At 42.9% G+C, this 23,020-nt stretch overlaps 2 protein-coding genes across 2 annotated transcripts in view; one reads left to right on the top strand and one right to left on the bottom strand.

Moving 5' to 3' along the window:
• The window catches only part of LOC141270638 (uncharacterized), a 338,269-nt gene that overhangs the window by 176,910 nt on the left and 138,339 nt on the right, over positions 1–23,020 (top strand). The gene's annotated exons all lie outside the window — the stretch shown is intronic.
• LOC141270651 (uncharacterized) lies at positions 12,195–22,185 on the bottom strand. Its single transcript, XM_073680738.1, has 7 exons — positions 22,117–22,185; positions 19,673–19,819; positions 19,364–19,543; positions 19,157–19,280; positions 18,980–19,074; positions 18,691–18,781; positions 12,195–17,293 (listed from the first exon to the last, which is right to left on the bottom strand). The coding sequence occupies exons 2-7, from the start codon at positions 19,748–19,750 to the stop codon at positions 16,215–16,217; spliced, it is 1,647 nt and encodes a 548-aa protein (XP_073536839.1). The 5' UTR covers positions 19,751–19,819; positions 22,117–22,185; the 3' UTR covers positions 12,195–16,214.

The raw sequence follows: 23,020 nt of genomic DNA, 5'->3' as shown, positions 1-23,020 counted from the left end.
CTCCCGGTCCAACAGCTTTCGAGAGACATAGGCTATTGAGCGTTCCTGACTATCATCCCCCACTTGACTGAGTGCAGCTCCCAATCCGGTATCCGATGCATCTGTTTGGACAATGAACAGGCGGTGGAAATCAGAAGCAGTCAAGACTGGGCTTTGAGCTAGTTGGTGTGAAGACCTGGTGTCTTCCGTGGGCTTGACGCTACTCAGACAACACAGGGTGATGGTAAAACAGCATGGCAATACTTTATTGAGCCACAAAGCGGACAATAAACACATAGAACAGTCCCAGCAAATACCCAAGATGGTACAACATTACACAGTCTCAACCTTCCTTCTCCGCCTGCCTGGGATAGAACAACTGCGACTTTGGAGACTTCCAGGGCCGACTACCTCAACCAGTGGCCCCCCCACTTCTGGCGGGCCCCCACAGAGAGAAGGTAGCGGCAAGCTTAGGAAGCTAGCAGTCCATCGAGATACAAGGCCAGGAGACCCGAGAGTCCTCACCTGGCCTCTCCTACAGTTTCCATGGGGCCAGGTGACCGGTGGGTCTCTCCTGGCAACTCAAAATGTCTCCATGGGTTCTAGGTAACCGATGGGTCCCTCCTAGCAACCCCAAAACAACATATCCATGGGGCCAGATGACTTCTTCGTCCTCTCCAGGTCTCCCCAAAAGTATCCATGGTCTCTCTGATGGTTAAATGGAGCAAATCTGTATCTTTCCAGTCAGGGCCGATACCCTTAGACTAGAATCATGTAGAATACAAATCTGTGTCTCTTTGGATAATGCCATGCGATCCATCTACTGTCCTGAAGGATGTCTCTCATTCTCCTTGTAAATTCTTTCTGACTCTGCTTGATTCTGTCTCAGCACCACAGACATTCCTGTTTATATTTACATCTGTGTAGGGTCATCAGTCACAGGTTCAGGGAAAGGGCAGCATTACTCCCATGTCTCAGCTATTATTTTTAGCTAATCTATTTACATAGTTGGTATCACAGGGGATGTTGTAAATAAACGTCTAGGTCACTTTTAGTACAATTTGTTATTAGCATAGTAAACATGATTGTTTACTTCAATTCCAAAGGAATTGAAGTCAGTATTTCATGGTTATACATATACTAGTCGGTCCACTGCCACAGAGATACACATATATTTATAAGTCAATTTAAACACAATAGTGTATTTCTCTTGGAATAACAAATCTGATTGTCTGGCTAATTAAGATTTTACTCTGTATCATCACATTGCTCCCCCAATCTTAATTAGCCAGACATGACAGGATCCCAATCATCCTTCTCCACTTATTGGAGACAGTCCATCAGCATGTGTTTAAGCACAGACACAAATATAAGAGGTCTCACCTTCATGAGAAAAAATTTTGCATTATCCAGTTTTCTCAGAGCATATTCTTTGTCTTCCTTGCGAATAAACTTCACATATAATTGTCGAAAACAGACTGGTATCCATTGTGTCCACACATGCCGTCCTCTGCATTCTGTGGTTCCTGAATTAAATCCAAAGAGTGTCGGTGGCCTGGTATCCAATCCGTTGAAGCTGGCACAGCTCCTGTAGTTGCTGTTTCTTGTTGCTGCTGTATATCCTCTTCAGGCCTCTTTCCAAGGCCCGGGCTGGTGGGGTTGTACATGGTAGCATCCGAAACCCTCTGTGTATGCCCCACCTATGGTCGGCTGGGTCTGTCTACATGCCTACCTGGTTGTGGAGCCCTTTGGATGGTGTGTGCGAATACCAGACCCCTGCAGCTCCCCCAGCTCTGCTGGGCTGAGTAGTATCCCACTGTTGCCACCAAAATTTGAGGACCCGAGGTTTTCCGTGGGTGTAATGCTACTCAGACAACACAGGGTGATGGTAAAACAGTGTGGCAATACTCTATTGAACCACAAAGCAGACAATAAACACATAGAACAGTCCCAGCAGATACCCAAAATGGTACAACATTACACAGTCTCACCTTTCCTTCTCCACCCGCCTGGGATAGAACAGCTGCAACTTTGGAGACTTCCAGGGCCGACTACCTCAACCAGTGGCCCCCCGCTTCTGGCGGGGTCCCACGGAGACAAGGTAGCGGCAAGCTTAGGAAGCTAGCAGTCCGTCGAGATACTAGGCCAGGAGACCCGAGGGTCCTCACCTGGCCTCTCCGAGAGTTTCCATGGGGCCAGGCGACAGGAGGCTCTCTCCTGGCAACTCCAAATGTCTCCATGGGTTCTAGGTGACCGGTGGGTCCCTCCTATAAACCCCAAAACAACATATCCATGGGTCCAGGTGACTTCTTTGCCTTCTCCTGGTCTCCCCAAAAGTATCCATGGTCTCTCTGATGGTTAAATGGAGCAAATTCATATCTTTCCAGTCAGGGCCAATACCCTTAGACTAGATTCATGTACAACCCCTGGCAAAAATTATGGAATCACCGGGCTCGGAGGATGTTCATTCAGTTGTTTAATGTTGTTGAAAAAAAGCAGATCAAAGACATGGCACAAAACTAAAGTCATTTAAAATGGCAAATTCATGGCTTTAAGAAACACTAAAAGAAATCAAGATAAAAAAATGTGGTACTCAGTAAGGGTAATTTTTTCAGACCAAGCAGAGGAAAAAAATTATGGAATCACTCGATTCTGAGGAAAAAAATTATGAAATCACCCTGTAAATTTTCATGTCCAAAACCAACACCTGCATCAAATTAGATCTGCTCGTTAGTCTGCATCTAAAAAGGAGTGATCACACCTTGGAGAGCTGTTGCACCAAGTGGACTGACATGAATCATGGCTCTAACACGAGAGATGTCAATTGAAACAAAGGAGAGGATTTTCAAGCTCTTAAAAGAAGGTAAATCATCACGCAATGTTGCAAAAGATGTTGGTTGTTCACAGTCAGCTGTGTCTAAAATCTGGACCAAATACAAACAACATGGGAAGGTTGTTAAAGGCAAACATACTGGTAGACCAAGGAAGACATGAAAGCTTCAAGACCGGAAACTTAAAGCAATATGTCTCCAAAACAGGAAATGCACAACAAAACAAATGAGGAACGAATGGGAGGAAACTGGAGTCAATGTCTGTGACAGAACTGTAAGAAACCACCTAAAGGAAATGGGATTTACATACAGAAAAGCTAAACAAAAGCCATCATTAACACCTAAACAGAAAAAAAAAGGTTACAATGGGCTAAGGAAAAGCAATCGTGGACTGTGGATGACTGGATGAAAGTCATATTCAGTGATGAATCGCGAATCTGCATTGGGCAAGGTGATGATGCTGGAACTTTTGTTTGGTGCTGTTCCAATGAGATTTATAAAGATGACTGCATGAAGAGAACATGCAAATTTCCACAGTCATTGATGATATGGGGCTGCATGTCAGGTAAAGGCACTGGGGAGATGGCTGTCATTACATCTTCAATAAATGCCCAAGTTTACATTGATATTTTGGACAGTTTTCTTATCCCATCAATTGATAGGATGTTTGGGGATGATGACATCATTTTTCAAGATGATAATGCATCCTGCCATAGAGCAAAAACTGTGAAAACATTCCTTGAAACAAGACACATAAGGTCAATGTCATGGCCTGCAAATAGTCCGGATCTCAATCCAATTGAAAATCTTTGGTGGAAGTTGAAGAAAATGGTCCATGACAAGGCTCCAACCTGCAAAGCTGATCTGGCAACAGCAATCAGAAAAAGTTGGAGCCAGATTGATGAAGAGTACTGTTTGTCACTCATTAAGTCCATGCCTCAGAGACTGCAAGCTGTTATTAAAGCCAGAGGTGGTGCAACAAAATACTAGTGATGTATTGGAGTGTTCTTTTGTGTGTTTGGTTTTCATGATTCCATAATTTTTTCCTCAGAATTGAGTGATTCCATAATTTTTTCCCTCTGCTTGGTCTGAAAAAAATTACCCTTACTGAGTACCACATTTTTTATCTTGATTTCTTTTAGTGTTTCTTAAAGCCATAAAGTTGCCATTTGAAATGACTTTAGTTTTGTGCCATGTCTGTGGTCTGATTTTTTTCAACAACATTAAACAACTGAATGAACATCCTCCGAGCCCGGTGATTCCATAATTTTTGCCAGGGGTTGTAGAATACAAATCTGTGTCTCTTTGGATAATGCCATGCAATCCATCTACTGTCCTGAAGGATGTCTCTCATTCTCCTTGTAAATTCTTTCTTACGCTGCTTGATTCTGTCTCAGCACTACAGATATCCCTGTTTATATTTACTCTGTGTAGGGTCATCAGTCACAGGTTTGGGGAAAGGGCAGCATTACTCACATGGCTCAGATATTATTGTTTTATCTAATCTATTTACATAGTTGGTATCACAGGGGCTGTTGTAAATAAACGTCTAGGTCACTTTTAGTACAATATGTCATTAGCATAGTAAACATGATTGTTTCCAAAGGAACTGAAGTCAGTATTTCAGGGTTATACAAATACTGGTCTTTCCACTGCCGCAGAGATACACATATATTTACAAGTCAGGGTCGGGTCGGATGGTAAGCTGGGCTTTGGCTACCCTCTGCAGCACATCGGACACATGCTGAAGATGCTCTTCCCAGGTGTCGCTGAAGATAGCGATGTCATCCAGGTAGGCCTGGGCATACCCCTGACATCCCTCTAGTAACTGGTCCACCATCCTTTGGAAGGTAGACAGGGCGTTCTTCATTCCAAATGGCATGCTGGTAAATTCATACAGGCCGAAAAGTAGTGATGAATGAAGACTTCTCTTGAGCCTCTTTAGTGAGTGGGATATGCCGGTATTTCTTTCTCAGATCGATGGTAGATATGAATCGAGATCCTCCTAATCTGTCTTGTAGTTCACCACCCGAGGCATGGGGTAGGCATCTAACGGTGACCTCATTGAGTCACCTATAGTCCACACAGAAGTGAGTACTCTTGTCTTTCTTGGGCACCAACATTATACTGGCTGCCAATGGGCTATGGGATGGAACTATGACCCCCATATTCAACATGTCATCCACCTCGGCCTTCATCATTTCTAACACTGGTGGTGTCACCCAGTAGGTGGGTTGTCTGAGTGGAGTGGCTACCCCAGTGTTGACATGATGCTGGACCAGGCCAGGCGGACTTGTGAATAGGGAGCCATATGTTCCAAGCAGTTTTGTTAACTGCTGCTTCTGTGATGAACCTAGCCACTTCCACAACGGGACATCCGTTATCCCATTCCCATTTTGGATTCCACAAATAAGTGTGGGATCTGGTCCATATCTGTGTCATCTAAAGTGGGACAGCACAAACTGCTAAATTTGTAACTTCCCTTTCCTCATAAGCTTTTAGCCTGTTGACATGTTCACGGCTCGATCCAAGGCCACAGTATAGTCAGTCTCCCCGCATTTCCTGGTGATGGTGAACGGACCTGCCAACATGGCTTGCAACTTATGCTTATTCTGTCCACAGGTAAATTCTTGGAGTCTGGCAGCATGGTTTTAACATCATTGTTGCCTTTCCTGAACTACTTCTAAATTCCCATGGGCTAGGGCCATGAAGTACCTCATCTTTTCCCTAAACTTTTGGACATACTCCTGAATGGGAACCTTTTCTGTGGGGAAAGTGCCCTCACAACTCTCTCGTACTAGCTCCAACAGCCCTTGTTCTTTTTGGCAGTACAGCAATTCAAAAGGAGAGGACCCAGTATAACCCTGCAGCACCTCCCGGTAGGCGAACAGGAGCTGCTGCAGGTTTTTCTCCCAGTCTCTCCCCTTGGATTCCTCATACCGACTAATGAGATGCTTGAGTGTTCCGTTGAAATGCTCACACAACCTGTTAGTTTTGGTGTGGCACGTATGGGGGAGACCCCATGTTTCTCCCAGAGGATTTGAATCAGCTCGCTTTAGAACTGGCTCCCCTGATCGGTCAATACCTCCTGTGGAAACCCTACTTGACTAAAAATGTCCAGTAAAGCTTGAGCCACTCGCTCTGCATCTATGGATGACAGGGTAATGGCCTCCGGGTAGCAGGTGGCAAAGTCGACCAAGGTGAGGATAAGCCTCTTTTCGCTGCGGCTGGCAGCTGCTAAGGGGCCCACTAAATCGATGGCAACCCTCTGGAACAGTTCACCTATCAAGGGCATGGAATGGAGCAGGACATGACAGGGTGCTCCCCCATCCGTTGACAAACTGGACAAGAGGCTCGGTATTTCGGCACCTCCTGTGCAACCCTTGGCCAAAAGAAACTACTCAGCAGACGGGCCTGGGTCTTTTTGACCTCCATGTGCCCAGCTGCAGGGATGTCATGAGCCAAGCGCAGGAGTTGGGGTCAGTACTGCTGGGGTACCAAGAGTTGATGGATACAGGTCCAGGGTTTCTCATGGCAGGATGCAGGCTTTTGCCGATATAACAGTTCATTCTCCCATCTATGCACCTCCCCCGGATTTCTTTCCCCAGGTCGAGCGGCTGCACTGCAGGCAAGCTCTGTGGTGGGTTCGGTAAGTTAGGCTTCCCTAAAGTCCTTGTGATCTGTCTCCCCCCAGTCAATGGACACAGTCTGGTCAGGGGTACTCCCGCCACCGACTCAGAGGAGGATGATGGAAGCTTGGACTGTGGTGGATTATCCTCGGGAGGGGTGGCAGAAGGATCCACATCAGAATGTTGCTTGGCTTGGTTGCAGGTGATGACTGTGACAAATTAGCTGGACAGTCGCTGTCCTAGGTTATTCCCCAAAATAACAGGTGTGGGGAGGCCATCCATGAGTCTTACTTAGACCTCTCCCTGGTTGTTACCCCAGTCCAACTGCACACGTGCTAGAGGAATGTCCGAGTGCTGACCTACAGCCAGGGAGATGGTCACTTGGTGGCCTGGTAAATAGTGTTCTGGTGGGACAATATCTGGACTGACCAGAGTGATGGGAGACCCAGTGTCCCAAAGTCCCTGGGCCTGGATATCAGCAACCTTGATGGGCTGGATGTGGCAATGAACGTTGGCTGGCATAGGGCGGCCAACCCGCCGTAGAGTTTGGACGGGACATATAACTTCCTCTGCTGCTAGTGTATCCCGGTGGTAGCGACCCTCAGTCCCAGCTGGTTCGTTTTGGCAGATGTTGACTGGCTGGGCTGGCAGACGGGCTCTAGGCATGGGTCCCCAGCCTTTAGGACAATCTTTAGCCAGGTGTCCAAGGCGCTCACATGAATAATGGCACCGTGGGTTGGGCAAATCATGGGTACTGTTGGTAACCTTTTGTCCTGGTGGGTTTACTGCTGGGTAGCAGGATAGTCCTGCTTGAGTGACTGGTGTCCGGTCTAATCTTGATTGAGGGGTCTTCTGGGATCGGTGGGCATATCAGATCTCCAGCAGGGTCGGTTGGCTGTAAACTCATCGGCCAATCGGGCTGCGTGCTCTGGGGTGTTGGGCTTCTGGTCAGCTACTCACTTTCGGATTTCTGGGGCCATTTTCTCCATAAGTTCCTCGAGCATGATTAAGTCCCGTAGGGCAGCATCAGAGTGGGCAGCCCTACCGTCGAGCCAGCGGTTAGTGTCTTCCGAGTTGACTGCTAAATTATACATAGGAGACCCCATGGAGAGATAATGTATAGAACTTGTTACGATATCTCTCGGGCGTGATGGTAAAAAGGGCCAGCAGGGTGTCCTTAATAGTGCCATACTCTAGGCAGTCCTGAGGCCCAAGCGACAGGAAGCATCCCGTGCCTGGCCAATCAAACTAGTCCACAGGTATTTAGCCCAATCAGCTGTGGGCACTTGGTGCATCAGCATCAGAGTCTCAAAATCTTGCAGATGTTCATCTACTTCAATGTTGGACTCATTAAACACTGGCATATCTCTGTAGTGGAGTTGAGATCTTTGGTGGGGGACCATAATGGGGGTAGGGTCTGGCGCTGGCGGTAGGGATACTGAAACTCCCAAAACAGATTACATAACACAAGCCGTTTCGCCACTTGAGACTCCAATGCAACCACCAATTCAAGGATTCAGGTTGCTGGAGACTGGGCTGATTCCAGACTGCCACTGGATTCTTGCTCTGGCAATTCCTCTGGGTACATCTCAGTGGCGTTTTCGTCATCCTCCAAGATGTTCTGGGCATCCCAACAAACCAATTCCTTGATCAAATCCGACCAAGCGTCGGTGGTCTGGTATTCAATCCGTCAAAGCAGGCACGGCTCCTGTAGCTGCCATTTCTTGTTGCGGCTATACATCCACTTTCAAAGGCCGAGCTGGTGGGGTTGGACATGGTGGCGTCCAAAACTGGCTCTGTATGCCTCACCTATGATTTGCTAGGATTGTCTATATGCCTCCCTGGTTGTGGAGCCCTTAGACAGTGTCTACGAACACCATACCCCTCCAGCTCCCCCGGGCTGAGTGGTGTCCCACTGTTGTCACCAAGTGTGGAGACATGGGGATAAGTGGGTGCTCTCGTCCGCTGGCCCAGCTGTCTTTAGAAAAACTGCGTGGAGCAGGGTTCATATCATTGAACACCTGCTCTCTTTTCCTGTGGGCAGAACACTACTCAGGCAACACAGGGTGAGGGTAAAACAGTGTTGCAATAATTTATTGAACCACCAGCAAACAATAACATATAGAACAGTCCCAGCAAATACACAAGATGGTGCAAAATACAGTCTCACCATTCCGCTGGCTCGCCGGGATTAGAGCAGCTGCGATTTCAGGGTTTTCAGGGCCGACTACCCCCACCAGTGGCACCCCGCTTTTGGTGGGCACCCACAGAAAGGAGGTAACGACAAGCTTAAGAAAGTAAACAAGAGCAGTGAGGTATGTGGCCTGGTGACCTGATTGTCCCAACCTGGATTTCTTCAAAATATCTCTAAGAGGGTTCAGAAACGGTCAATGGAGCAGATCGATCTTCTTCCAGCTGGGGCAGTGATCCCCTAAGCTGACATCCTGTAGAATCACTTGGAACAGAGGCAGATACCCCTTTACATAGTTCACCACTGTCCTTCAAGCCACTATCCACAGGTCAAGGATAAAGGATGATGATATGAACTCACATTGTCCGAGTAGCCATAGCTCATTTCCCAATGGTGACTTGCAAACATTGAAGGATAAATTATATCCAGCCAAACAATGCAAGTCAACAAACTGCATGGCCTGGTATCATGTGTAATCAGCATATTAGAAAACAGCATTGTTTAATGACCTTGCGTCCATGTCTTGCAATGATAACAGTACAATAAACTGTAGGAGCTGATATAAGAGGTAAATAACAGCCAGTTATCAATTTACAAATACCAAGTCAGCCTACAAGAAGTGTTAACATCCAGACTCATGAATAATAGTTACTGGTATGTCTCTAGGTCTACTGAATTTATGTCTAGAATAATTGTGTCGTCACAGTGGGTGGACTATGTTATCTAGGAATTGATAAAGAATTGAGAGAGGAGGGAGAATGATAAGTCCCTGATAGAGTCCACCCTCACCCATCAAATCATTACAAGACACTGATAGCATCTTCTCCCACCCCCAATTCATTATGATGCCATCAGGGACGGAAAATTAATTGAGGGTGGGGAAGGACGCTATCAGGCACTTATAATGAATTAGGGTGTTGATGATGCTAAAACCCTGATAGTGTCATAATGAATTTGGGGTGAGGTAGGACACTATCAGGGACTTATAATGAATTTATAATGAATTGACTGGAGGGTAGGAGGAAATAAGGGGAATAGGACACTTTGTAATGAATTGGGGGATGGGAGATGATGCTACCAGGTAATTATAGTGAATAATAGGGAGATAGAGGACTTTATACAGGGATTTATAATGAATTGGGGAAGGGGACAGTATACAGTGACTTATAATCAATTGTGCGAGAGGACACAGGATAGGACTTAAAATTAATTAGAGGGAGAGTCACAGTGTCTGATTAATTTACATTTATTGGGCAGCAGAAATTATAGTTAATGGAGGGCTCAGTGCTGGCTGGAGAATCTGATATGTAAGGGACAGTGCTGTACATAACAAGAGAGGGCACTATATGATAAAAGAGAAAACTAAGTCATACAGTCATGGCCGAAAGTGTTGGCACACTTGAGGGTGAAGGTGCCAACAATTTTGTCCAGCCCATTTTTTTTTTGTGTGTGAAATTATGTCCAATTTGCCTTTTTTCCCATTTTTTTGTGTTCCAATACACACAAAGAAAATAAACACGTGTATAACAAAACATGTATAATTGCAATAATTTTCTGGAAGGAATACTTCATTTTCTGGAACAATTTCAAGGGTGCCAACACTTTCGGTCATGACTGTATATGATAAAGTATATATAATCTTATGTCTTAAGTTTATATGTTGTCTTTGATTAATTGCAAATAAAGTTTGTTATATTTTATTTGGGGTTTTCTGTTTTCAATGTTATTAGGTCTATATATATATATACAGTGCTGGCCAAAAGTATTGGCACCCCTGCAATTCTGTCAGATTGCAATCATTTTCAGGAAGAAACTGAGTATTATCACAAATTCTTTGGTATTATTCTCTTCGTTTAATTTGTCTTCAATGAAAAAACACAAAAAGAATTGTCCTAAAGCCAAATTGGATATAATTCCACACCAAACCTAAAAAAGGGGGTGGACAAAAGTATTGGCACTGTATGAAAAATCATGTGATGCTTCTCTAATTCGTGTAATTAACAGCACCTATAACTTACCTGTGGCACCGAACAGGTGTTGGCAATAACTAAATCACACTTGCAGCCAGTTAACATGGATTAAAGTTGACTCAACCTCTGTCCTGTGTCCTTGTGTACCACATTGAGCATGGAGAAAAGAAAGAAGACCAAAGAACTGTCTGAGGACTTGAGAAACCAAATTGTGAGGAAGCATGAGCAATCTCAAGGCTACAAGTCCATCTCCAAAGACCTGAATGTTCCTGTGTCTTCCGTGCGCAGTGTCATCAAGAAGTTTAAAGCCCATGGCACTGTGGCTAACCTCACTAGATGTGGACGGAAAAGAAAAATTGACGAGAGATTTCAACGCAAGATTGTGCTGATGGTGGATAAAGAACCTCGACTAACATCCAAACAAGTTCAAGCTGCCCTGCAGTCCGAGGGTACAACAGTGTCAACCCGTACTATCCATCGGCGTTTGAATGAAAAGGGACTGTATGGTAGGATACCCAGGAAGACCCCACTTCTTACCCCGAGACATAAAAAAGCCAGGCTGGAGTTTGCCAAAACTTATCTGAGAAAGCCTAAAACGTTTTGGAAGAATGTTCTCTGGTCAGATGAGACAAAAGTAGAGCTTTTTGGGAAAAAGCATCAACATAGTGTACAGGAAAAAAAAGAGGCATTCAAAGAAAAGAACACGGTCCCTACAGTCAAACATGGCGGAGGTTCCCTGATGTTTTGGGGTTGCTTTGCTGCCTCTGGCACTGGACTGCTTGACCGTGTGCATGGCATTATGAAGTCTGAAGACTACCAACAAATTTTGCAGCATAATGTAGGGCCCAGTGTGAGAAAGCTGGGCCTCCCTCAGAGGTCATGGGTCTTCCAGCAGGACAATGACCCAAAACACACTTCCAAAAGCACTCTAAAATGGTTTTAGAGAAAGCACTGGAGACTTCTAAGGTGGCCAGCAATGAGTCCAGACCTGAATCCCATAGAACACCTGTGGAGAGATCTCAAAATGGCAGTTTGGAGAAGGCACCCTTCAAATATCAAGGACCTGGAGCAGTTTGCCAAAGAAGAATGGTCTACAATTCCAGCAGAGCATTGTAAGAAACTCATTGATGGTTACCGGAAGCGGTTGTTCGCAGTTATTTTGGCTAAAGGTTGTGCAACCAAGTATTAGGCTGAGGGTGCCAATACTTTTGTCCGGCCCTTTTTTGGAGTTTTGTGTGAAATGATCAATGATTTGATTTTTGCTTCATTCTCTTTTGTGTTTTTTCCTTGCAAGCAAATTAAATGAAGAGAATAATACCAAAGAATTTGTGATTGCAATCATTTTCAGGAAGAAACTGAGTATTATCTGACAGAATTGCAGGGGTGCCAATACTTTTGGTCAGCACTGTATGTATATATATATATATATATATATAAATATATATATACAGTATCTGTAGCTTTGTCACCATAAATGGAGAGGGGCCCAGACATATTTCTTGTACAAAGGACACAAGCTTTCAGTGTCTGCCCTTGCCTACAAGCAATCTAGCATGTAGCTCTAGACTGTAGCACTATTGAAGCCTCCATTGGCTCACTTTCTGCCCTCTTCTGAAATGTTTAGTCATCATAGCTACCGTCATTATCAGTTTTACACAGATTGTCAACCTTTAGCCCTGCTTATGTGTAGGATAAATTCATGTCCTCCTCTACCTCCACATCCTGCTGCATGTGACATTACTCCTGAGGGTCCCCAACAGTCACAGTGTGATGAAGAACATGTAAAACTTCTGTTCTTCCTCGATCTCTTCTTCTATCCTTGTGATTGCCTGTCTACCAGAAAGATGATGAAAAGGAGAAAAAGTAGGAGGACAACTTGAACCTTGCTCATATTGCTATTCACTTTTCTGGTTTATATAGGGTTATAGCAGAACTTCTGTCAGCTCACTACAGTTTATGTGTTGCCACTTTCCAAAACCAGCACTGGTAACTGATCTACAACTGCAGCACAATATTCCTTACAAAAATTACTTAATCTTTATTTATTAAATTGTAGCCAATTAAAAATAAGTAAAAAGTTAGTAGAAAGAAAAGAAAAAACACTTTTGGGCTGCCGTGTTTCTGATCATGCGGTCCATATTCATTGTTTACAATCTATGAAATGAATATACTATCCTTTTAAACCTTGTGGCAATTGTGGACACATCCCTCTAATTACTTTATATTCGGTAAATACAATATAAAATCTATACAATTCAGTATAAAAACACAAAATCACACATACACATATATTAGAAATAACAAAATGCAGTATTAAATCTGAATGATTATTCAAACTAGTCGGTGGGTAGAATTAAATATTAAAATCTAAAAGGCTTCTCTATTTATGATCGCCCTCCTCCGATCTCCACCCCAAAGTGGTCTGTTAACTCTTTCTGGACCTAAGAACAAAAAAAAACAGTTAGATTATCTCCACAAACAGCACAAGGCCACATTTGACAAATTAGCAGCCTGTGAATTGTTGGAATCTCTAATGTGCTCGTGTGCCCTCATTATTATTTATTTTCTTAATGTTACAAATAGAGCATTCTATTTTATATACTCAAATGTGCTATCACAATTAAGTGTTTAATTTTATATACTATATTACCAATAGGTATTAATCAATAATTTAGGTCCTTTAACATATTTGCAACATGACCACTTGTAACCTCTGCATTTAAAAGTCCCTTATTGTGTTTTTCTGGTTTACTTACCAGACTAGGGGATGAAAGCTATATAAAGTTTGTGGTTATTTTGTAGTAAAATTACAACCCCAGTCAACAATAATTTTAATGATGTCATCTTGTTTAAGCAAAGACATATTTCTCAAATGTATTTTTAGAGAATAATATAATATTCTTTCATGAAAGTGGTAACAAAAGTAGGTTTATTTGTATAGTCCTGCACATTATTCCTGGATTGACTGTACTGAATTAAAGTGTCTTTATTATTGTCATGAGTTAAATACACTGCTCAATATTGTTATTGCTACTCTAAGAAGGAAAATTCCTGGAATTACGGAAATCACATGATGGATAGACATGTTAATACTTTGAAAATGATGAATAAAATTTTCAAAACAATTTGATTTATTCAGCATTGAGTATGAGCGCCACAAGCAGAAATCCTTGCACTTACAGCCTTGGCTGTTATCATTGAGGTTATCGAAAGAATGTTCTGCCAAGTTCAATGCACTTGGAGAAATCATCAAGATCTGCTATTGGTAGCTCCCTTTCCAATAACTGACTAATGAAGTCCCAGATGTGCTTGATGAAAGACAAGTCTGAAGACGCTGAAGGCCATGGTGGCACATTTAGGCAACACAGGCTGCTTACAGGCTGAGTGGTTATCAGCCTTGCAGCGCTGGAGTCCTGCATTCAAATCCCACCAAGTACAACATCTGCAAGGAGTTTGAATGTTCACCTTGTGTCTGCGGGTTCTCTGGTTTTCCTTCACATTTCAAACACATAGGGAATTTAGTTTGTGAGCCCCATTGGGGACTGCTAGGCTAATGTCAGTAAATCGCTGCGGAATATGATGGCGCTATATAAGCAAAACAACACATACAGTAGCGCATAGCACAAGCAGCATGCAGCCCGGTGTTGTGTCGAACAAGAGACTTTGGAGAAATGGCTGTACAACTTGTTCCACCACCAAATCAATGTAACGCAGAGCTGTTAGTGAACCTGGGTCTGGCTACTATACTTCCTGCCACCCCACACTATAATTTCAAGCCCAAGACAGATGTGACATTTCCTTGTGAAGGCTTCGTCATGGCATTGCCCACATGGTCTCCTGAGATTCCAAGATTGGTGCATAGTGATCAATTTTGCAAGTGCCTCATACCAAGCATAAGGCGTCGGTATTTAAACAAACCATCAGAAGGCTTTTGCACGACAGTTGGCTATGAGCCAGCTCCAAATGATCTATTGAACTCATGCCATTTCTCTCAAAGACCATCATAGTACAGAGCAACATGGTAATAAAGGCTGGAATGGACGTCTGTCCTCCTCAGTGATGAGTTGCGCTTTTGTATTGGATACAATGATAGATTGGTCAGACCACATGAGCAATGCCATGAAGAGGTTTTCACGAGGAACGTGGTCCAGGAGCCATATTTCAACATAGCAATGCCGGGCTGCATATTGCTGGTGTTTATTGTGAGCAGCCTGAGTGGTCTAAATGTGCTATCATGGCTTGCAGTGTCTCCAGACTTGCCTCCCATTGAGCACTTCATTGGTCAGCAATTAAAAGAGAGCTGCCAGCAGTGTAACTTGATGATTTACATGCCCAAGTACACTCAGTGCGGTAGAACATTCCTAAACAACAATTAACAAACTCAATGATCGAAGTCTAGACTTGTAAGTGCGGGGATTTATGCGTGTGGTACTCATACTTGATGGTCATGGCTGGTGCCAGTGGTAGTGGTGCAGCCACTGCTTGAAGCTCCCATATTCATATTGCGAAAAGCCATGGTAAAGTGTTTTCTTTTACCATACCATCCATTACAATTGCCACTTTTTCTTTTACCATACATTCTTTACTTTAGTCACAGTTTTAAACCACAATTCCCAACTTCCCAAAAAAGGACAGGCCAAGAAATGTTAGATACACAGCATGCCCAAAAAAACAAGATGGCCTGACTAATTAAGTACAATAGCTGCCTAATAAACCAATAGTTTGAGATAGACACAATTTGTGAGGCTGACAGTCAAATGTCTATATATTTTTTAATTATCTCTTATTTTTAACACAATTCACTCTTCCTAAAAAGGAAGGAGCAAGAAATACTAGGTGCATACCCCAAAAAATTGCAGTGGCAGCCGGCTGCAGTATTGGTGTAGAGCGTATGTACATCAAATTAATCTAATATTACAGGTGGTTGAAAAATCTGTAGTTTGTGACACGCACACTTTGCTACACAGTGACAGATTTAAATGTTTTTTTACAGCAATATCGCAAGTCTGGATCTGCATGAATGCAAACAAAAATGCAGCAGCACTATAACCACTATTATCAATCAATGCCAGCTTTCCTATTTCTCTCACTTTCTGAACCAACTGAATCTCTGTATTATTCTCTTTTCTCTAGAGACTATTCACTACTCTTCTTCACTGCTGTGATATAACACATAACATCTATAGAATTTGTTCATTAGTTTATGACTGGTTTACAGTTGTGACATCATCTCACTATCCAGATTCGCAATAAATGGCTCCAGCATTCCCTGCTGTTGCTTTTATACAGACTATAATAGGCCCTCCTTATTAACTGGGTATGTGATAATGCTTTGCAGCTAAGGGGAAGCCTGCCCATCCTCACCTAAGACGATGTGAGCCTATAATGTGTAATATAGCAGTAGCCATAATGGGCAAGTCGAGCAAAGAGAATCAAAAATTGTTTAAATTTGCCAATGCGACAGGAGTTCAATTCACATCAAATTGATGATCATAGTAACAAGGTTTTAGCTAGCTGTAAAACATTTACCACACTCAGAGAGCATGAATATGGAATCTCCTCTGTTCTGATAATCAACAAGATTTCTTTTCCTAGTAAAATATTTCCCGCATTCTCAGCGTGAAAATGGCTTCTCTTCTGTGTGATTTCTCTGATGTGTAATAAGACCCGACCTGTATTTAAAACCTTTTCCACATTTTGAACATGAAAATGGCATCTCCCCTGTGTGAAGTTTTTTATGATCAACAAGATTTGATTTCCGAGAAAAACATTTCCCACATTCTGAGCATGAATATGGCTTCTCCCCTGTGTGAGTTTTTTCATGGTCAACAAGATTTACTTTCTGAGAAAAACGTTTTCCGCACTCTAAACATGAAAACGGTTTCTCTCCTGTGTGAGATTTCTGATGCACAGAAAGATGTGATTTTCGGACAAAACACTTCCCACATTCGGTGCATAAGTATGGCTTCTCCCCAGTGTGAATTCTTTGATGCATAACAAGATCTGACCTCTTTTTAAAACATTTCCCACATTCTGAACATGAAAATGGCTTCTCCCCCGTGTGAGTTTTTTGATGGTCAACAAGACTTGATTTTCGAGAAAAGCATTTCCCACATTCTAAACATGAAAATGGCTTCTCCCCTGTGTGACTTCTCTCATGTCTAATATAATGCGACGGACAGTTAAAACACACTCCACATTCTGAACATGAGAAACGCTTCTCCCCAGTCTGATTTCGCTCATATGTAATAAGATGTGATTTCTTTTTAAAACATTTCCCGCAAATAGAACATGAAAATGGTTTCATTTCAGTTTTTCGATGGTCAAAAAGATATGGTTTCCAGGTAAAACATTTTGCACATTCTGGCCATGAAAATTCCTTTGCTTCCGTGTGACTTTTCTCAGTTTTAACAAGATTTGATATGTCTACGTAACATTTTCCACATTTTAAACATGCAAATACATTCTCTCCTTTGTGAGATCTTTCATCTCTGTTATTTTCTTTAACATTCTGTAATGCATCAGAAGATAAGACCTGATGAAAAACATCAGATGATAGATCTTCGCTGTGAAGGGTTGACGGTAGATCTGGGATAATGACATGATCTTCATAGATTTCTTGTTTGATACCAGGATCATCTGCTTTAAAATCAGCAGATATCACATATTCCTTTGAAGTTCTGATACAGTCATCTGCCAAGAATCAAACAAATTATTTTTATATAATGGAAACTTAATATTGGTATTTCAATTTTAATTTTTCTGTATAAACATTTCCATACAAATTGCAGGACATGCAGAAAAATTCAAACGGAATGGAAGGTAGAAAAATGTGCGACAAATACAGACTTCTGATAAAACAATGTGTAATGTCAAGTGGGGTTATTTATTGTGTTATTAAGGCATTGTCTGTTATTCATAGGACCGTGATTTTAAATTTCTTTGGAACCACAACAAATACATGAATACAAACTGTATGATAATTCAAAACTTAGAATACTAAAACATGACGTAATAATGGCGAGACTTTTGGCTGCAAACAGGCATGGGTTATCTATGCACATCTGCATTGTGAGGTCAACACTTGTGCCACGACAATGCAATGAGCATTGTATGTCAGGGCTTCCAGCCGTGACTAGGCCGGGCACATCCATGCACATGCGTCTAAATCATGATGTGTGCTTCGACCTTATAGCACATACACTGACGAGCAAAAGGGTAACAATGTTTTGAACTTTTGACTTTCAGGCTCCATATCTCACCATCCACTACTGCTTTGAACGTGAGATTACCATTATATTGGCTATCTCATTCATAAAGTTGAGTTGCAACTATTTAGCATATAATTAGTCATGCAAATTATTTTTCTAGTGTTACATTTATTATGCTCTTGGTTCTAGGAAGTCCCCACAGCGTAATAAGGGACACTCACATAATTGGCCAATAAATTCAGTGCAGAATGAAAATCAGAGCAATTTTATCAAATTCGAATCTCGTCAAACCAGTCTGGAGGTTCTGAGTGATAAGATATTTCTTGGTGTTCAAATGGCTAATACTCCATTTAAAGGTAAAGAAAAGTAACAGGTTTATTAGCAAAGTTATAGCATCTAGTTATCAGCTCCATTAAACCTTGAAAGGAGTTATGGGCTTTGCTTCATGAAGATCCACAGTTTGTGGTACCCTTATCCAATAACACTGTGAGATATTGTGCACAAGGACTATTAAGTGCTGTACATGATCCAAACTAACAGTAGCTGCTATACCAATTGTGTGAGGTTCTGATGGCGACGTCTTCAGTTAAGTCTCCAGAACATTGTGTTGTTAGGAGTATACATGGTTAAAGGATTATCGTTACTTACATATTAATAAATACTTGAAATCTAAGCTTGAAGACATTATGCTATGATAGTTAAAGGATTTTTAGTACTGCATTTTTATTCTTATATCTTTATTTCATAATCACACAAGAGATGAATCGAAAGCGGAGAAACATGAAAGACCACAGAGCTGACAACAAACAACACACAATGGTACCAACCAGTGAATGAGAAGAATCTGTGACTTCTCCGCATTTAGTGGTTACTACTCACCTGGGTAGTCATATGTTGAGATCTCCTCTTTATACCGCTCATCATCCCTCACATATGTCTCTGTAGTATTAATATGGATCACATCTTCACCCTGAAACAAATATTATAAAAGTCACAGACAGATGGAGAAATCACATCTATGATCAGCTCTAATCCTGCCATCTCCACCGTTCTCATTACACAAGTATAAAACATATAATACTGGTGGATAAAACAAGACTGAGCACAAGACCTTCACAGCTGTCTACACATCATAGGGGAGATCTCATGACACCTTCTCTCCATCTACCTGATGATCCTGAGAAACATTGGGATCTTCTTGTTTACAGTCCTGTGGAAGAAGACAGGGACATCTCTCTGGTGTTGTCCTCTTACTGGATAGAACTGAGGAAACACAAATAGGGACTGAATTAATTCTTTAGATACAGATAATTATTGGTCATGTGTATTTAGTCCTGTCTATTACCTGGTGATGTGAGGCGCTGGGGAACCTCCATCATGATGTCCTTGTACAGATCTTTGTGTCCTTCTAAATACTCCCACTCCTCCATGGAGAAATAGACGGTGACATCTTGACACCTTATAGGAACCTGACACATACAATGATACCATCATACCCCCGATCCCCTCATAGCGTTACTGTATAATGTCCCAGCATTCCCAGCAGTGTCACCTCTCCAGTCAGAAGCTCAATCATCTTGTAGGTGAGTTCTAGGATCTTCTGGTCATTGATGTCTTCATGTATCAGGGGGTGAGGTGGAGGCCCAGTGATTGGGCTCAGGGGTCTTCCCCATCCCTCAGACACAGGGGTCTGACAGCGCTCACTACAGGTCTTCTTCATTACAGTGTAATCCTGGTTATGGAGAGACACATTAATAAATCTCACTACAGACATTTCCAGAGCCCTCACATTTCCAGTTCTGTCCATCTGTTATTCCTATAGATAAGAATGATGTAATGTGACATCATCAGACTCTCTCACCTCTCCAGTAAGCCGGAAGAGGATCTCTAGGGTGAGGTGTAATATCCGCTCTGCCATCTTGTCCCTGTCCCTATTCATCCTTGACGGGTGAAACAAGAAAATCCTCCTCTATAGATCTCCTCTGAGAGGATCCGATATTGTAGAAATCTGAATGGGAAGAAGATGAGCCGATGAAATATCATAAAGAATCCCATGTAATAATACAATTACTGGAGATAGTAAGGGGAAAACATGCAGAAATATGTGTAGAGGTTGTATTCTCTCTCGATAAGAATTGGAACATGAGTTTAATTGCTTCTCAAAGAAGCTCCTCCATAACTGAGGACAACATCTGTCACATCTTCACATAAACAGTACAACTAATCACTGTCTGAGAACGTATTTCCAGCATGTAACAGCACATGATTGCTATAGACCACCACAGGCCTCAAATGTCATACATACGGGCATCACCACTGCAACCAATATTGTCTTTGCATAAATATAAACAGACTTAAAGAGATCATGGACTTCCGTGATAAATAAGTGATCTGTAATTATAAACTTTAGCATGTGTCCACCTTCACCATCACCATAGAAAAATTCACTGTGTACAACTTTGGTTCTTTCAGAGCTGAAGCTTTTTATTCAGATTTCAGGTCCAGGGACAAGTACAAAGGGTCTTCTTGTTCAGTGTGATTACAGACAAATGTACATAAATAACCCAGAATCCACACCTTTATTTATCAGTGATCATAACACTAACAGTATTTTTTTCCTCCCTTATACTATTTTTCCTCATTTCCTTCCTTGTGGCCAAGTCTTTCTGAAGCCATCAGCCCCCAAAAAGGCCTTCTTAGACAGACTTTATCTCTAGCTACAATGTGTAGTATATCGAACAAGAGTCTCAGACTATACAATGTATCCTCTGTACAAAGATACAGACTTAGGCCATGGCCTCACTATCAGTACTTGGTCAGTATTTTTTCTCAGGAGTGGGAGCCAAAACCAGGAGTGGGTGATAAATGCAGTATTGGTGACTTGTTCCTATTATACCTTTTCTCTGATTGTTCCTCACCTGGTTTTGGCTCCCACTCCTGAGAAAAAATACTGACCAAATAGTGAACAAATACGGATAGTGGGGCCATGGTCTTACAACAGGGCCCCTTGTGGTGTTTCCACAGCATGGCTGCTGGCTAGATAAGCAAACTTGAGGCAAGTGTTGTGTATTTTGCCAGGTCTGAATATGAAGGGACAGAACTAGAGATAAAATATGTGAGTTTAAGCAGGGTCTGAAACTTCTCTAATGGCCACAGTAGAGATCTGATTACCACTGCTGTGCTGCTGGACACCACACACCCCAATCAGTCAGGCAGGGTGTCAGCACAGGTCCCAGCCAAACAAATCCCCAGCTGGATAGTACCTGCACTGGCTGCGGTGTGTCCTCCATCATCAGTGCTGTGAGCAGAATCATAACTAACTGAGGGCTCCCCTACGCCACCATGCTCACATTAATATCTATACACATTGAACATACACATAGAAATTGAAGTCTCCTCGGATTTAGAAAAAAAAAAAAATGTATTTTCAAGAATACAGATTTTTATTTTTTTTTAAGTTGCTCCTCGCGAGTTTAGCAATATGACAGTCAGTTGCGGCTGTGAAACCCGATGGACACCTGTTTTTTTTTTTTAAACTTTTCCCATCACACACACCATCGTTGGCCTGAATTTCTCTATGCTGGATCTTCTGGACATGGTGGAGAACTGTGACAACACTGCTGGTTCTGAGTGGGCCTTAGGTGAGGCACTTCATTACGTCATGACATCAGAGGCTTGGTTGGTGGCAGAAGTCTCTGCATAGAGTAAGGAATTCCAAAAAGGATGCACATGATGTGGAAAGGTCAAAGCAAGAGGTGCAGAGGGCGTAATGGTAAGCTGCAGGGGCTGTGAAACAGGTAGGTAGTGAGAATTATTATTATTTTCTTTTTACATCCTATGTTGATTTTGCTCTGAGGTCTTCAAAGATCCCAGTCCATAAGAAGGAACATTTAATTTGCAGCAAAGAAGAGAAGGAAAATTTAATTTGCATCGAAGAACTTCGCTGCAAATAGTTTCCCTGCAAAATCGTCATTATTTGATAAATTCAATTCTTGGTAGATTTGATCATCTCTAATATATACACAATAAATCTGCACATTTTACACACAAACGAGATTCGTACATTGCACAGTCACTCAGTGAGGTGAAAAAGGGTCCAGTACAACTGAAGTCGGCAGACACCCTACAACCACCTCTCCCCCATAGCGGGGAAGACCAAAACTTATGGGAAGGCAAAGGGGGGAGGGATGTAAGGTAGTACTGGAGCCACAATACAGCCGTGAGCACTGGTATAAGGGGGGCACTATCTCCGGGAATGGAGGGGTTAATGCCCCCTGCGCCCAGTAATGGGGGATCTCCACATACCTCCACCTGCAGAGCCGCCACCACATATATGGCTGTTCTGTGCACACAGGACCTGTGATGAGGTCACAGGAGGGGAGGAGTCAGGGGTCACATGATCAGGGGCCTCAGTGGATGCAGGAGTCTGCTGTGCTGGTTGTCATGGTGCTGGATGAGGGGAAGGTTATGTGTGGGGTCAGGAGGGGTTTACAGTGTGGATGTAGCGGAGCCGCGTGTGTACGAGGTGTACGGAGCGGAGCCGTGTGTGTACGAGGTGTAAGGAGCAGAGCCGTGTGTGTACGAGGTGTACGGAACAGAGCCGCCCGTGTACGAGGTGTACGGAGCGGAGCCGCGTGTGTACGAGGTGTACGGAGCGGAGCAGTGTGTGTACGAGGTGTACAGAGCGGAGCCGTGTGTGTACGAGGTGTACAGAGCGGAGCCGCGCGTGTACGAGGTGTATGGGGCGGAGTCACGTGTGTAGGAGGTGTACGGGGCGGAGCCGCGCGTGTACGAGGTGTATGGGGCGGAGTCGCGTGTGTAGGAGGTATACAGAGCAGAGCGGTGTGTACAATGTGTACGAAGTGGAGCCATGCATATACAATGGGTGCAAAATGGAGCTGTGCACGTGTAGGAGTACATCTTGAGGTAAGAAATTACCTGGACTTTATAGAAATCGGCATACCCAGGTGGTGATAGAGAAAATAGACTTGCTGTAGTCTACTAATAATAATCTTTTTATTTATATAGCGCCAACATATTCCGCAGCGCTTTACAATTCAGACAATTTACAGACATTATCATCACTGTTTCCATTGGGGCTCATGATCTACATTCCCTATCAGTATGTCTTTGGAGTGTGGGACACAATAAACAAAGGGAGAACATACAAACTCTTTGTGAAAGAACATAGCACAATTCTTTCCCATTT

The sequence above is a fragment of the Phyllobates terribilis genome, unplaced genomic scaffold, assembly GCF_046119375.1.
Source record: "Phyllobates terribilis strain yellow unplaced genomic scaffold, ASM4611937v1 Scaffold_5__5_contigs__length_657084704, whole genome shotgun sequence".
Classification (NCBI taxonomy): Eukaryota; Metazoa; Chordata; class Amphibia; order Anura; family Dendrobatidae; genus Phyllobates; species Phyllobates terribilis.
This window is presented reverse-complemented; position numbering and strand designations above follow the sequence as displayed.

Excerpts from the sequence above, each read along its gene's own strand:
- LOC141270651 (XM_073680738.1), bottom strand. The coding sequence starts at position 19,750 with ATGAATAGGGACAGGGACAAGATGGCAGAGCGGATATTACACCTCACC. Across the intron at positions 19,075-19,156 it reads CCAGCGCCTCACATCACCAG|TTCTATCCAGTAAGAGGACA; the intron begins GTAATAGACAGG and ends GTGTTTCCTCAG. Across the intron at positions 17,294-18,690 it reads CTCAACATATGACTACCCAG|ATGACTGTATCAGAACTTCA; the intron begins GTGAGTAGTAAC and ends GATTCTTGGCAG.